Source organism: Propithecus coquereli, unplaced genomic scaffold (assembly GCF_000956105.1).
Source record: "Propithecus coquereli isolate 6110/MARCELLA unplaced genomic scaffold, Pcoq_1.0 Scaffold377, whole genome shotgun sequence".
Lineage (NCBI taxonomy): Eukaryota > Metazoa > Chordata > Mammalia > Primates > Indriidae > Propithecus > Propithecus coquereli.
In genome coordinates, this window is record NW_012149474.1 from 1,709,194 (window position 1) to 1,721,473 (window position 12,280).

Sequence of the window (12,280 nt, forward strand, 5' to 3'; positions counted from 1 at the left end):
GAGCCACGTCGGGACCGAGGGCCCCCTGGGAGCAGGGGGTGACTGCTGGAGAGCTGGCCACGGGAAGGGTGCCCCACCCCGGCCAGCCCCACTGCCCCAAGCAAGATGTGTGTTCCCCGGGAGGGGCTCTGGGTGCAGATCGCTCTGCCTAGGCATCCCACCCTGGCCCAAACAGGCCAGGAAGCTCATCTGATGTCCCCAGAGTCTCAGTTTGCAGGCCCGTAAAATGGGCACAGTACACCAGGAAAGCAGCCCAAGGCCTGACACCGCCCACAGGGGCCATTAGGGCTGCGATGGAGTCAGGTCGCTGGAGTCTGGCAGGGACCAAAACACACCGCGAGTGCCAGATGTGCCCACGGCAGGATTCTGGCCAGGGTGGGGCAGGGCAGCCGCCTACGAGAGGATGATTACCTGGGGAGGTGCCAGGCTCTGGTGCCCTCGGGGAGACCGTCACCCGGGGGGGGGGTGCCAAAGTGCGGCATACCCGAGTGTGGCATCTCAGAGCAGGGCTCTTGGAGGGCTGGAGAGGTAGCGGGCACCGGCGCACTGCCCTGACGCAGGCGCGCACCATGCACTCCTGAGAAAGCCACATGCCTCCCCCGACAGCCTGCCAGCTGGCACTTCCCTCCCACAGCGCCCGGCTCCGACCTGGGACAGGAGGACCCAGGACCCGTCCCAGCCCTCCCCTCAACAGCCTGCATCCTCGAACAAGCCCGTCCTGCCTTGCGACTCAGTCTCCTCATCTGACAAGTGGGTCTCAGGCTCCTGCTCCATGGACCCTGCAGGAGGGTGTGGGCAGCACTGAGGCGGAGGCCCGGGGAAGGGGCGGTCAGGGAGGGGTCAGGCCCTGGGGCCCAGAAGGCCTGCAGGTTGGGTCGGGGGATGTGTGAATGGGCAAGCTCCAGACAGCTCAGGGCCCCCCAAACGTGGCGTGCATGCGAAAGAGCCTCCGGGGCCCTTCCCAGGGCCCTGCCCACCAGCCCACAAAAGGCATTCAAATGAGACACAAATATTCGAGGCCCGAGATAAACCCGGCCCGGCCTGCCAGGCCCAGCCCAAGCTGCTCCCCAGCCCTCATTTGGGTATTAATTGGATTTCGTTTAGAGATTTGCATGCTTATCAACGCGGCAGTGGCCACGCAGGGGCCAGGCCAGCCTGGGCAGATCCCAGGGCTCACAGGCAAATGCCAGCTGGGGGCGGGGGGACGCGGAGGACTCAGGAGCCAGGGTGGCTGCCAGCCCTTCCTGTGCTTGGATGGCACAGCCAAGCCGCCGCCAACCCAGTGTAGCCCAGGCCGCATGCGGCCACCACGTGGACCCCACACCGACCAGGGTAGGACAAGCAGGGAGAAAAAAGTAAACCCTGCAAACAGGGCTGCTGGGCACAGCTCCCCACACTCCCCCAGGGATGGCCTCCCCTCCTTGTCTATGGGGGCAGCCCCGTGTGTTCCTGTCACATGATCTCACAGGTAGGCGGATACACAGGGACCCTCCCAGGCTGCAGCCCTGGGGGGGCCTGGAGTCTGCCCCCAAGGCTGCTCCCCCAGGGGCTCCAGGAATGTTTGCTCGGGAGCCCTCTGGTCCACCCCCTGCGTCCCGGGTGCGCTGGCCCAGGGCAGATGTCTCGTCCAAGGCCGCACGGGGACCTGGGCCTCTCTGTCCACAGCCCTGTCTGCCCTCCACGAGAGGGGTCCCCGAGGGTGATGCTTAACCCAAGAGGAAGAGCTAAGACTGTGGAGAGGCCGGGAGAGGGAAGAGGCCCCCGAAGGCTGGAATTCTAGAATGCTCTTTTGTTGCCACCCGTTAGGACTAAATTTCATGCCCTCCAAATTTGTATGCTGAAGTCCTAACCGCCAGCACCTCAGCACCGGACTTTCTTTGGAGACGGGGTCTTTACAGAGGCGTCGAGTGGAAGTGAGGTCACCAGGGTGGCACAAGTCCACAGGACTGGGGTCCTTACTGGAAGAGGAAGTGAGGACGCAGACACACACAGGACGGCCACTCGAGGACACGGGGAGAAGGCGGCCGTCTGCAAGCCACGGAGAGAGGCCACAGAAGGAAGCCACCAGCGACACTCTGATCTCGGACTCCAGCCTCAGCGTGGTGAAAAACACACTTTCTGCCGTCTGAGCCGCGGGGGCTTCGGTGCTTTGTTAGGGCAGCTGGGCTGACCACACGTGGCCTCTCCCGCCGCCAGGGCCCCTGGGCTCTTGCTGTGGCCTCGCCTCAAGCCTGCATTCAGGGTGTTAATTAACTCTGGGGCCCACCTTTCCCCTGGTATCACCCCCTGTGGAGAAAGGGGTCTGGGAGGCGCGGGCAGGCAGGACCCCACCCCCACCGCCGACCTTCTTGCAGGGCAGCGGCGGGTGCCGGGGTGTGACTCTGCCCCTGCCTGACACAGGACTGCAGGGCAGGCACCTGCTCCCCGCTCACTGATCACGGCCTGGGGCAGAGGCTGCTTTGGGGAGCTGACAGGTGACCCCTCCAGGGCCCTCCCCACCTCTGGGCTGGGAACCCGCCTCTGAGCGGCACCTGGGAGGGTGGAGGTTCAGAGACTTGGTCACAGTGGCCTCTTTCAACTTGTGAGGGGCAGGGTCCTGCCTCGGCGGGAGGCACTGCTGGGGGCCGGGTGGCGGGTGGCGGGTGGGCATTGGGGCCTCCTGCTGGTTTGCCCCATTAATCACGCTGGCAGCTGCGGGGGGCGGGGGACGGCAGAGGGGGGAGCAGGAGCCCCTCATCGCCTGGGGCTCCCGACTGGGCCTGCACCTGGCGGCAGCACCTCCGCCCAGCCCTCTCCTCCCGCCCCGTCCAGCTCTCCCCCACCCAAGCCCCCTCGTCCGGCTCTCAGGGCCCCCGCACCCACCCAAGGGCTGGGGGTCTGCTCCTTCTTCACTTGCCAGCAAGACCCTCCACTTTAGGGGAAAACAGCATGAACGGTGCCCCCCAAGGGAGGCGTTGTGGGAGGGGCTTCAGGCTCCGCTGTGGCTGTTTGAATTTCCAGGTGCCTGTGGGCCTTGGGCAGGTCACTGGCCACCCCCACCCCCCAGGCCTGGAAGCAAGAGCGAGACCCCACAGAGGGGGCTGGAGGGTGGCCCGCCCAGGCGCCCCGGAGCTCCTGCAGCTGCGGCTGTGGCCCCTTCCGATGGCAGCGCCCCCCTACCTCCCCCGCTGCTCTGCCATCCCAGCCCCAGGGTTCTTCTCGTCTTCTGTGAGCTCCCCACGGGCCTGGGCCGCCCCAGGAGCATGGCCTGCAGGTAGGCTGGACGGCTTTGGGCAGAGCAGAGTGGCACCCCAGGGAGCCACCCATCCCCCATTGCCCTCCCCGCTGTGCAGAGGGGTAACGGAGCCAAGTTTTACCCTCTGCCTCACCCCTCCGACACCCAGGCTTTGCCACTTCCCCCTCAATCTCGCAGGCCTCCCCCGACAGCATGTCTGACCACCCACAATGCCCTGGCTGCGGCTGGGACCCTCCTCCCATGCCCAGCTGGCCAGCTCCAGCCCCTCCTCCCTGAGTGCTGTCCCCTCCCAACAGCCCAGGCTCCCCTTAACCCACAGGGACACACACCTGGCCCCCCCACAGGCCTTGCCTGGGATCTCCCCTCCCCTCCGCCATCCAGCACCCCACCTCTTCCTTCTAGAAGGGTCCTCTAGCAATGGGTCTCTCAGCCTCAGAGCCCTGGGGCCCTCCCTGCTCCCTGGTGGTCAGCATGTGCAAACTGCCCCTGCAAGGGACCCTACCACGTTGGGATCACCCTGGGACACACATCCAGGGTGCCTGGAGGGAGCCGGGCTGGCTGGGGCGCTGGCCCGAGGGTGGGCTTGGGAACAGGTGACCTCCTGTCCCTCACCGAGCACTGGCTGCACCAGGCCTCGTGCAGCAACCCAGCTGGGCACGACTGCCACCTTCATGTCGTGTCGAGGACTCACTTGGAGAGCTGACAGTCCCCGAGGGACAGTCTCCATGTCCCCAGCCAGGGTACACACAACAGGGCTTAGGGGCAGGTCCCACCATGCCGTCCAGCTCTGGCCAGGGCTCACTCCAGCCAATCACCTTCGGATGCAGCCTCGCAGCCCAAGTGTCCACCAAGGTCACCTTGGGAGGAGCAGCTGTGTGGACACCAGGGGCCCTGCCCCATCCCTTTCTGAGTCAAGGGGGCTGCTCACTCCCACGCCTGTCTCTGGCCGGGCAGGGACTGGGTGACGGACGGGCCCCTCCACGCGGCACCCCAGGCCCAGCTGCGGGGCAGCGTCAGGGCCGACCTCACAGGTGCAGGGCACACAGGCCTCGAGCTGAGCTTAGCTCAATGCTCTGCTGTTGCCGTCTTGAAATTCCGAATGCTTTTGTCTTCGAACGTGTGTTTTGCAGGTGAAGGTCAATGGGACGCCGGAGCACGCATATCGGCCACGGAGGCAATGCACAGGCACACACGCGTGCCCGCCCTCACTGATGGCCCGGTTCGAGCGGCGCACTCATGATGCCCACAGAAAACCGGTGCCAGTGGACCCATGACATGTGGGAGCAGCGACACGCTAAGCAGGTGCCAGGTCAGCATGTCACATCTACAGCTGAGCCAGCCCGGGCGTCGAGGGGCTGCGATTTCCGTTCAAACCCAACTTGCTTCAAATGCAGAAGGAAGACAGTGTGTTCCAACACCCACGCATGACCAGGGAGCCCGCCGAGTCCTTTCTTACTCATGTGACTTTCCGTATTGGCCAAGCACTTGTGCCGACAACGTGGCAGAGGCGGGATACGGATCGACCCACAGCTCCCCTCCCTCTCCGTCCTCAGCCTCGGTGGGCCGGTGGCGCGTGGGGCAGAACGTGGGTGCGTCAAGGGGTGAAATAAAAACGGTTGAGTGTTTGCACACGACACACACACACATGCAAGCTGCAAAATACAAACGGTGTCATTTCAGCGACTCTGCACAGCCGTGAAACGTTCTTGCATTTGCATTCAAAACTGGCACCACGCAATATAAAGAATGATGGCAAAACTCACGCTAATAATTTAAACTGCTAATTTTTCTTTACTTCCAATGGCATTAAAAAGTGAGTATAAAATGCCGTTAACTCAAGAGATTAACCGTGGAAGAAAGGAAAAAATTTTAAATTTTAGCGTCCTTACATCACGTCACAATCACCTCCTGCCTGGCTCCTAACTTCCAGGCGGGGGCAGGGCCTGGCCCACCGGACAGGCTGGGCACCTGCACCCGCTGACTTGAGTGCCAAGTTGCCGAGGGTGCCTGCCCAGGAGAGCCACCAGGCTGAGACGCACTTCCCAGAGGGTGAATGCTGCAAGACTTAGGAATCAAACAGTCCCTGGGTTAAATCACAATTCCCAGCGTTTTCAAGCTCTATGGCTTCAGGCACTTAATCTTTAGCAACTGGCACTTAGTAAAGGGCAGCTTGGGGTGAGGGGACGTTATAACTAGGGCACAATCCGCAGGCCCGTGTGACCAGGAGACTCACCTGTGTCCCGGCTCATTATGAGGGCAGTCCCTTCCACACCCCAAAACGTCCCCATACGTAGTGATACGGTCACTGTGAGTCTGTCTCCTAGCGGGACGCGCTCTCAGGGAAACGGCACTGCCAAACTTGAACTTGATCTCGGGTCTGCTTCTGACCCCTCCACCTCCACCCCCATCCCCGTTCTACAGGAAATACAGGGACAGGCACCCAGTGAATGATGCCCAGGACAGTGCCATCCGCAACACCCGGAGCACGGAAGCGTGACAGAACAAGCACCCCATTTCTTCAACAGAGAAATCGGGGAACTGCTTCCAAGATGCTTAAGAGGCCCATTCAGCAGATTTGACGTGTGCACCGAGTCTATAAAACCAACTGTACGAAACTTTGAGCCATCGGGGGACTGTGCTGGGGACTTGATAGGAAAGAACCGTTGTTCATCTGAGGGGGTGATGACAGTCCTGGAGTTTCCTTCAGAGGCACACATGGAGATTTTACAGGTGAAATGATTCGAATCTGGCAATTGCTTCAAAACAATGTTGGGGCCGGCAGGGGGGTTGGGTGGGGCGGGAGAGGCCACGTGTTAGTCCGGGAGCCGCCGGCTCTCCTGAGTCCCAGTGTGTCCCCCCCCCCCCGCGGCCAGACTGCACGGCTGACTCATGGACACTGCTTCAGTCAGAGCCTGCGTCCCCGCTAGAACCCACGCTCCTTGGGGACAGGGCTCCTGGCCAGCACACCGATGCAGGAAGAGGTGCTCAACAAGGATTCCACAGCTTTTGCACATATTTGGAATTTTCCATAACGAAATATGGGAAAACAAAAATGGTAGCACTACTTACACTTGGCGGGCCCGGCGCTGTATGCCAGCCCCAGCTCCTGTGCATGGGGCGGCCCCACCAGCCCCGAGTTCCCTCCCTCCCCTTCACCAGCCCAACACCACTCCGTCGTCCTATCGACCTCACCTGGGGTCAAGGTGAGGCGCTGCCAGGAGAACTCAGGTCCTGTGGCTCAGCGAGGTCCCTGCCCTGGGTGTGTGTCCCTGGGAGGCGGCTATGGGCTGGCCCTCACTGGGTGACTGAGACAATGTGCAGCCCCAAGCCACAGCTGGCCCTAAGGACCCCAGTAGGCCTGATCCTCGTTAGACCAACCGACCCTTGACCCCAGCTAGAGTGGGCTTTGACCCTGGCTCCTGAGGAGCCCTGACCCAGGCCGAGGCTGCAGCTGGCTGGAGAGGATCCCTGCTCCTCCAGTAAGGGGAACCCAGCCAGTCTCGCTGACATGGATGCACCCCAGGAGTCTGTGTCCTGCTGCCGTGGTTACACGGGAGCCACTCGCTCCATGACAACACCATGGGACCCTCCTCCCACACTCCCCCTGCCCCCCGGGTCCAATGGCTTTGCCCCATCCACTCCCTCCTGAAGGAAGAGATGCCTCCAGCACCCTAAAGCAACTAGGGGATCCCCAACCCCTCCCACCTCTGCAATAAAAGGGAGCTCTGGGCACCAGGTAGACTTCAAAGGCTCCGAGGCCCAGGGTCACAGGCGGAGCTGTGTGATGTCCCAGCGCCAGCTCCCAGGTGGGGGGCTGGGAGGGGTGGGGTGCGGTGGGTGGGGATTTCTCAGGAAACTCCCAGCCTTCCTTGTTCCTTTCAAGGGCGGCTCTCAGGTAAAGAGATCTGTAGGGTGTCAGCACTGCCGCCCACCTCTGCAGCTGGCTGGGGCCATACTTCCAGCACCTCTCGCTAAACCCTCCCACAGCCTAGCAGCACCCCCAGGTTAAGCCGTTTTCCTGGGGTACCTGGCTGGTCATGGGCAGTTGAGTTATGGACACGGGTGGCCTGGACCTGGAGCCGGCGCCCTGAGCCCCGAGACAGAGGGCGGCCTGGTGCTCACAGTCTGACCACCTCAGCCCAGCCCAAGCCCTGTGTGGTCAGCCGCCTCCAGCCTCCAGCCACCCAGCCAGAAAGCAGCCCCGCCTGGGCCACCCACAGGCCTGCTGCCACCTGCAGAAGCCCTGGCCCCAGGAAGCATCTGGATGGCCTTGGTACCTATGGGTGGCCTGGCTGGACTGCGGCCTCACGCCTCTGGGCCTGCCCTACAGAGGAGGTGGCAGGTCCAGGAAGAAGTGACCACAGAAGAGTCTGGCCCTCACCTGGGAACAGGGACAGAGTGCCACTGACACACAGAACTGGTTTATTTATAAAGTTCGTCCTCCGTAAAGTAGGTTTCCCCAGGCAGGTCTCCACAGCCCAGCGAACGGCACCCCCAGGCCAGGACCTCCCACCCCTTCAGGGGCCGCTCTGTCCAGATCTTGGCCAGGTTGGAAACTTCCAGGCGGTGGGGGTAGGGGGTTCGATAAACTTTATTGTGCTCCAAGTCTAAGGAGTCTTCGTACAAAAATCGGTCTTCAGACTGCCAGCACTGTCCCCCCAGCAGTTCAAGTTAACGTGTAGAGAACAGATTTTCTGGGTCCTTATAAAATCCTCTGCTCTCCAGAAAAATCTCGCAGCACAGGTGCCAGCCCCGTCGTAGCACACCTGTGGGGCACTGGCATCTAGCAGGCTGGAGGCGGCGAGGCAGCGTGGGCGGCGTCCCGCTCGGAGGGGCCGGTGGGGACCCGCGCGGGCCGGTCCGGTCCACCTCTCGGGCTCCAGGCGAGGTGCGCTCGGCAGCGTCCAGGGCTGCGGCTGCGGGAGAAGGCGGGAAACCGACGACGCGTCACCCCCGCGGGCTGCGCGCAGCGCAGACCCCGCCTGGCCCGGCCCTGCCCTCCTCCCCCAGGCAGAGTCGGCAGTTTCGCCACCCCGTCGCATTTGGAATCTGAGGTCCGCGACGGGGCGGGGGCGGGGCGCGCGCTCGGGGGCCGCAGTGACTCAGGGCTCCGCGCTGCCGACTCATTCTGCCACCCGGGCCGCCGGAGCGCGATTTGCAATGCAAAGTCACCCCGCCTCCAGCACCCCGTCTGCCGCGACGCGCCGCACTCAGGACCTCCCCGCCGCCGGCCGCTCCCTCCGTCTCCCCCGCCCCCACTCGGCGGAGGGCCGCGGGAGGAAGTTTTGCAATCTGGGACAAACAAACGCGGTCTTGCTCAGGCTTGAAAACGTTGGGGGAAAATGAAGAGCGAGCGCAATCCAAGCCATCGCCCGGGCCTGGCGCGAGACCCGCCAGGCATGCCCACCCCGCCCCGCCGTCCCCACCCCTCCGCCCTGCGGCCGGGGGTTACCTGCGTAGTCCCACGGCAGCGCTCAGTAGCCCCCTAACCAGCGTGAGAAGTCGAGCAGCTCGCGCTCCGCGGGGCTCAGCGCGCCCTCGCAGCCGCTGTCGTCTGACGAGTAGGCGGATCGCGGGGAGCCGGGCTCCGAGCTGCCTCCGCGGCCTGGGGACGAAGAGGCGCAGGAGGGTGAGGCAGTGGCGGGGGCGGCCCCGGGGGGCCCGCGGGACGTGGAGGGCCGCACGGCCGGCGCCAGCAGCCCCCCGGCCAGCGCGGAGCGCACGGCGTCGTGCTCGGCCAGCAGGCGCTGCAGCGCGCGGATGTACTCCACAGCCGAGCGCAGCGTCTCCACTTTGCTCAGCTTCTTGCTGGCGCCGCTGAGCGGCACGTGCTGCCGCAGCGCCTGGAAGCCCAAGTTCACCAGCTTCACGCGGTTGCGCTCGCGCTCGTTGCGCCGCGCCACGGCCGCCGCGCCGCCCCCGACCTCCGCCGCGCCCGGTCGCCGCCGCCGGCTGCAGCGCAACAGTTCCGGGGACGCGGGTCTCCGCCGGGCCGTGCAGCCGCCAGGGACGCCGGGCGCCGGGGGCGCGGGCCTGAGCCGGACGCCACTGTCCATCGCTCCCGCATCCAGCCGTCAGGCGCCTGCTCCGAGTCCCAGCGCGTCGCAGGGAGGTGCAGGCAGAGGAACTGGGGGCGATGGGGAGAACGGTCGCGCCCCCAGGTGGCCTCTGGCACTGCTCCACGGAGCGACTCCCCGAGGCACGCGTCCCAGGTCGTCTGGAGCCCGGGACCGAGAGGCACCAGAGGCCGAGAGGTGGGGAGCCCGGGAGCGTGGGACGCTCGTGTCCCTCGCGTGCGGCCGGACGCTCCCCAGGTCTTCCCTGGTGCGGCGCAGGCGACTCGGTTTTAAATGTATAGATAACCCTCCTCCGCGCCGCCGCCGCCTCCTTTCTCACGCCCTCCTTCCTTCGCCTCGCCCTCCCGCCACGCTTCGCCCTCCCCCTCGCGCACACATTCTGCAAAGCCCAAACTGAGCGCGCCCCCCCCAACCCTGTCCCCGAGGCGCCGTCCGCAGAGCCCAAGTGCGCCCCCCTGGCGCAGTCTGCAGGTCTTCAGTGCGCCCCCCGATCCCAGCAGGTGCTCAGTTCTTCCTCCAGAGCAAAGTACGTAGGTCCTGGTGTGCGTCCCCCATCCACAGTCCGCAGGTCTCAGGTGCACCCCTCCCTCCACCCCCAGGCGCTGTCAGCCGGTCCCTAGTGCAACTTTCCCGCATTCCCCACCCCCCGCGCGCGCAGCCAGCAAGTCGCCAGAGTCGCGAGTCCTCCGCACGCGCAGCGCGCGCTGTGGGACGGAAGGCGTGGCCAGGACAGCAGTGCAGCCGTCCCGGAGGCGCGCTAAACCCCTGAGGGCAGCACGCGCCGCGCAGCCTGCACTCGCGTCCCGCCCTCCTGGGCCCCAGAAGGCGGGGGCCAGGGTCTGAGCCAATCGTGGGCCGTCCGTTTGGCCAATCGCGGCGGGCGCGGCCCCACGCCCTGCCCCAAGGAGGAAGCGCGTACGCCTGGCGCGTGGCTCTCGGGGAGTGTCGCTAACAAAGCTCGGGGCCCCACTCAATTCCGCCCTGCTCCTTCCCCCGCGACGGGGCGTGCGCGCTCCCCCAAGCACACCTGTGCCTAGCCGGGCCCCAACCTGTGCGTTCGTCCGCTGGGACGGCCCTGGGGCGGGGTCGGGGCTTAGGGCGTGGTCGAGGCCGAGTTGGGTTGGAAGGTGCAGGTTCCCTGGGCACGGTCCCCACCCCGCCCCTCACCCCAGTCCCTCTTTGCACACCTCTCCAGAGGTGTCTGTGCGCCCTGGGCCAGAGGTTTGCATCCCACCAGTTCAGGCCTACGCCCCGCCATTTCCAGTAGCACGCCCACCCCGTCCTGCCCTCTTGTGCCTGGGTGCGCCTCCTTCCTTTCCCCGACTGTGTTTCCTCGCTGACACCCTCTTGGCTTCAGCCACCCACCGCGGCTGGCTCGAGCCTCCCTTCCCCCTCCCCGACCCTCGACCCTCGACCCTCGACCCTCAAGGGCACAGAGATTGCGCCGGTGGGAGAAAGGTCGCCTGGGGCAGCCTTGCGCCAGCACAGGCCCGGCCTTCCTCCCAGGGCAGGTGGGATGTCCAGAGAATCTCTGGCCCGCGGGGGCGGGGAAATGGGGGCGCGGTCTGAGGAGACAAGAGCAGAGGAATGCACTGTTAACGGGGGAGAGTTTTGATCCTACCTCACTGTCTGGAACAGGAGCCCTTGGGGGAGCCGTGGCCAGGCCTGTTTTTCCGAAGGTGACAAGATGCTCCTGGGCCACAGCCTCTGGGATCTCAGGGAATAATAGAGTGGTCGGGTGGACCCAGCTGCCTGGAGCTGCCTTCCTGATCTGGCTGGCGGAAGCCCCTCCTCCAGGGAGCCCACCTGGCAGAGGGCGAGCATCTACTGCCAAGCTCGCAGGCGCCCATTTGCTCCCGTCACCCTGCAGGGGGTTCTGCGGGGCTGGGCTGCCTGACCTTCCTGCTTTGCCAAGTGGCCTGGAGAGTAGCACCTGCCTGGGAGCTGGTGGCATCTGTCTCCATCTGGCTTATGGGGAGCCGACTCAGAGAGGACCCCGGCTGTGCCCACAGTCGCCTGGGCACAGTGGCGCGACGCAGGGAGAAATCAGGGCACTGAGTCTGAATCCAGGTTCCCCAGCCAGGGCAGATGCCGTCTCACCCTGGCACCCCCTCCTTCCCTGACAGTCACTTGGCAAACCGCAGCCTGAGATGGATCGGCCTGATCGTCCCTCCCCTGCCTATGCCAAGGCTGCGAGACAAGGTGCCGGGAAAACCCCAGAACCCCGCAGACCCAGCCTCGGTTATCTTTTGATGCAGAACAAACCACCAGGATTGTAGCAGCTTGAATGATGATTTCGCATTTCTCACGGTCCTCTGGGTTGGTGGGTGTTCCCACTGCTGGTCCCACAGCTGTGTTCACTTTAGGGATCAGTATGGGCGGGTGGGGGGCACAACTGGGTCTGGCCCTCCGCCTGGTCTTCACGGGCGCCTCTCCACAGCTGGGTTCCAGGATCTCGGGAGCAGACCCAGAAACTTCCTGTCCGAAACTCACAACCCTCTTTCTGCCCTGTCCACCTGGGACAGCCCTGCCCCCCACCGTGTGTCCTGCGCCACGGCCAGGCCAGCGCCTCTCTCTCCCTTCACCCTCTCTCCCGTCCTAGTCCTCCCAGGGCCTGCCCCTGACCCCAGCTTAAAACAGTCATCCCCGGGGACCCAGGATCACTCCCCGGTGCCCCTTCGTTTCTTGGCACCGTGCAGCCTTTGGCCCTGCGGCCCCTCCCTTGATCCGGAAGCACGCTCTCTCCGGAGCTGGGGTCTCTGTGCTGTCTGGGTCATCTTTTCTGCAACTCTTGGACCCTTCTTCCATCCCGAGAGCCACACCTTAAACAAGCACGGTGCCCACGTGACGTTTCTAATGTTCATCCGCAGATGGTACACGAAGCGTGGTCTAGCCACGCCGTGGAACATTGCTCGGCTGCAGAAAGGGGGCGCTGACACACGCCACAGTGTGGGCGAACCCAGAGGCA

The 12,280-nt window shown here is 64.6% G+C and overlaps 1 protein-coding gene across 1 annotated transcript; it reads right to left on the reverse strand.

Moving 5' to 3' along the window:
• Window positions 1-8,709: 8,709 nt before the first annotated feature.
• ASCL2 (achaete-scute family bHLH transcription factor 2) lies at window positions 8,710-9,291 on the reverse strand. Its single transcript, XM_012651964.1, has one exon. It carries the CDS (start codon window positions 9,289-9,291, stop codon window positions 8,710-8,712), a length of 582 nt encoding a protein of 193 aa, XP_012507418.1.
• Between the last annotated feature and the right edge of the window lie 2,989 nt (window positions 9,292-12,280).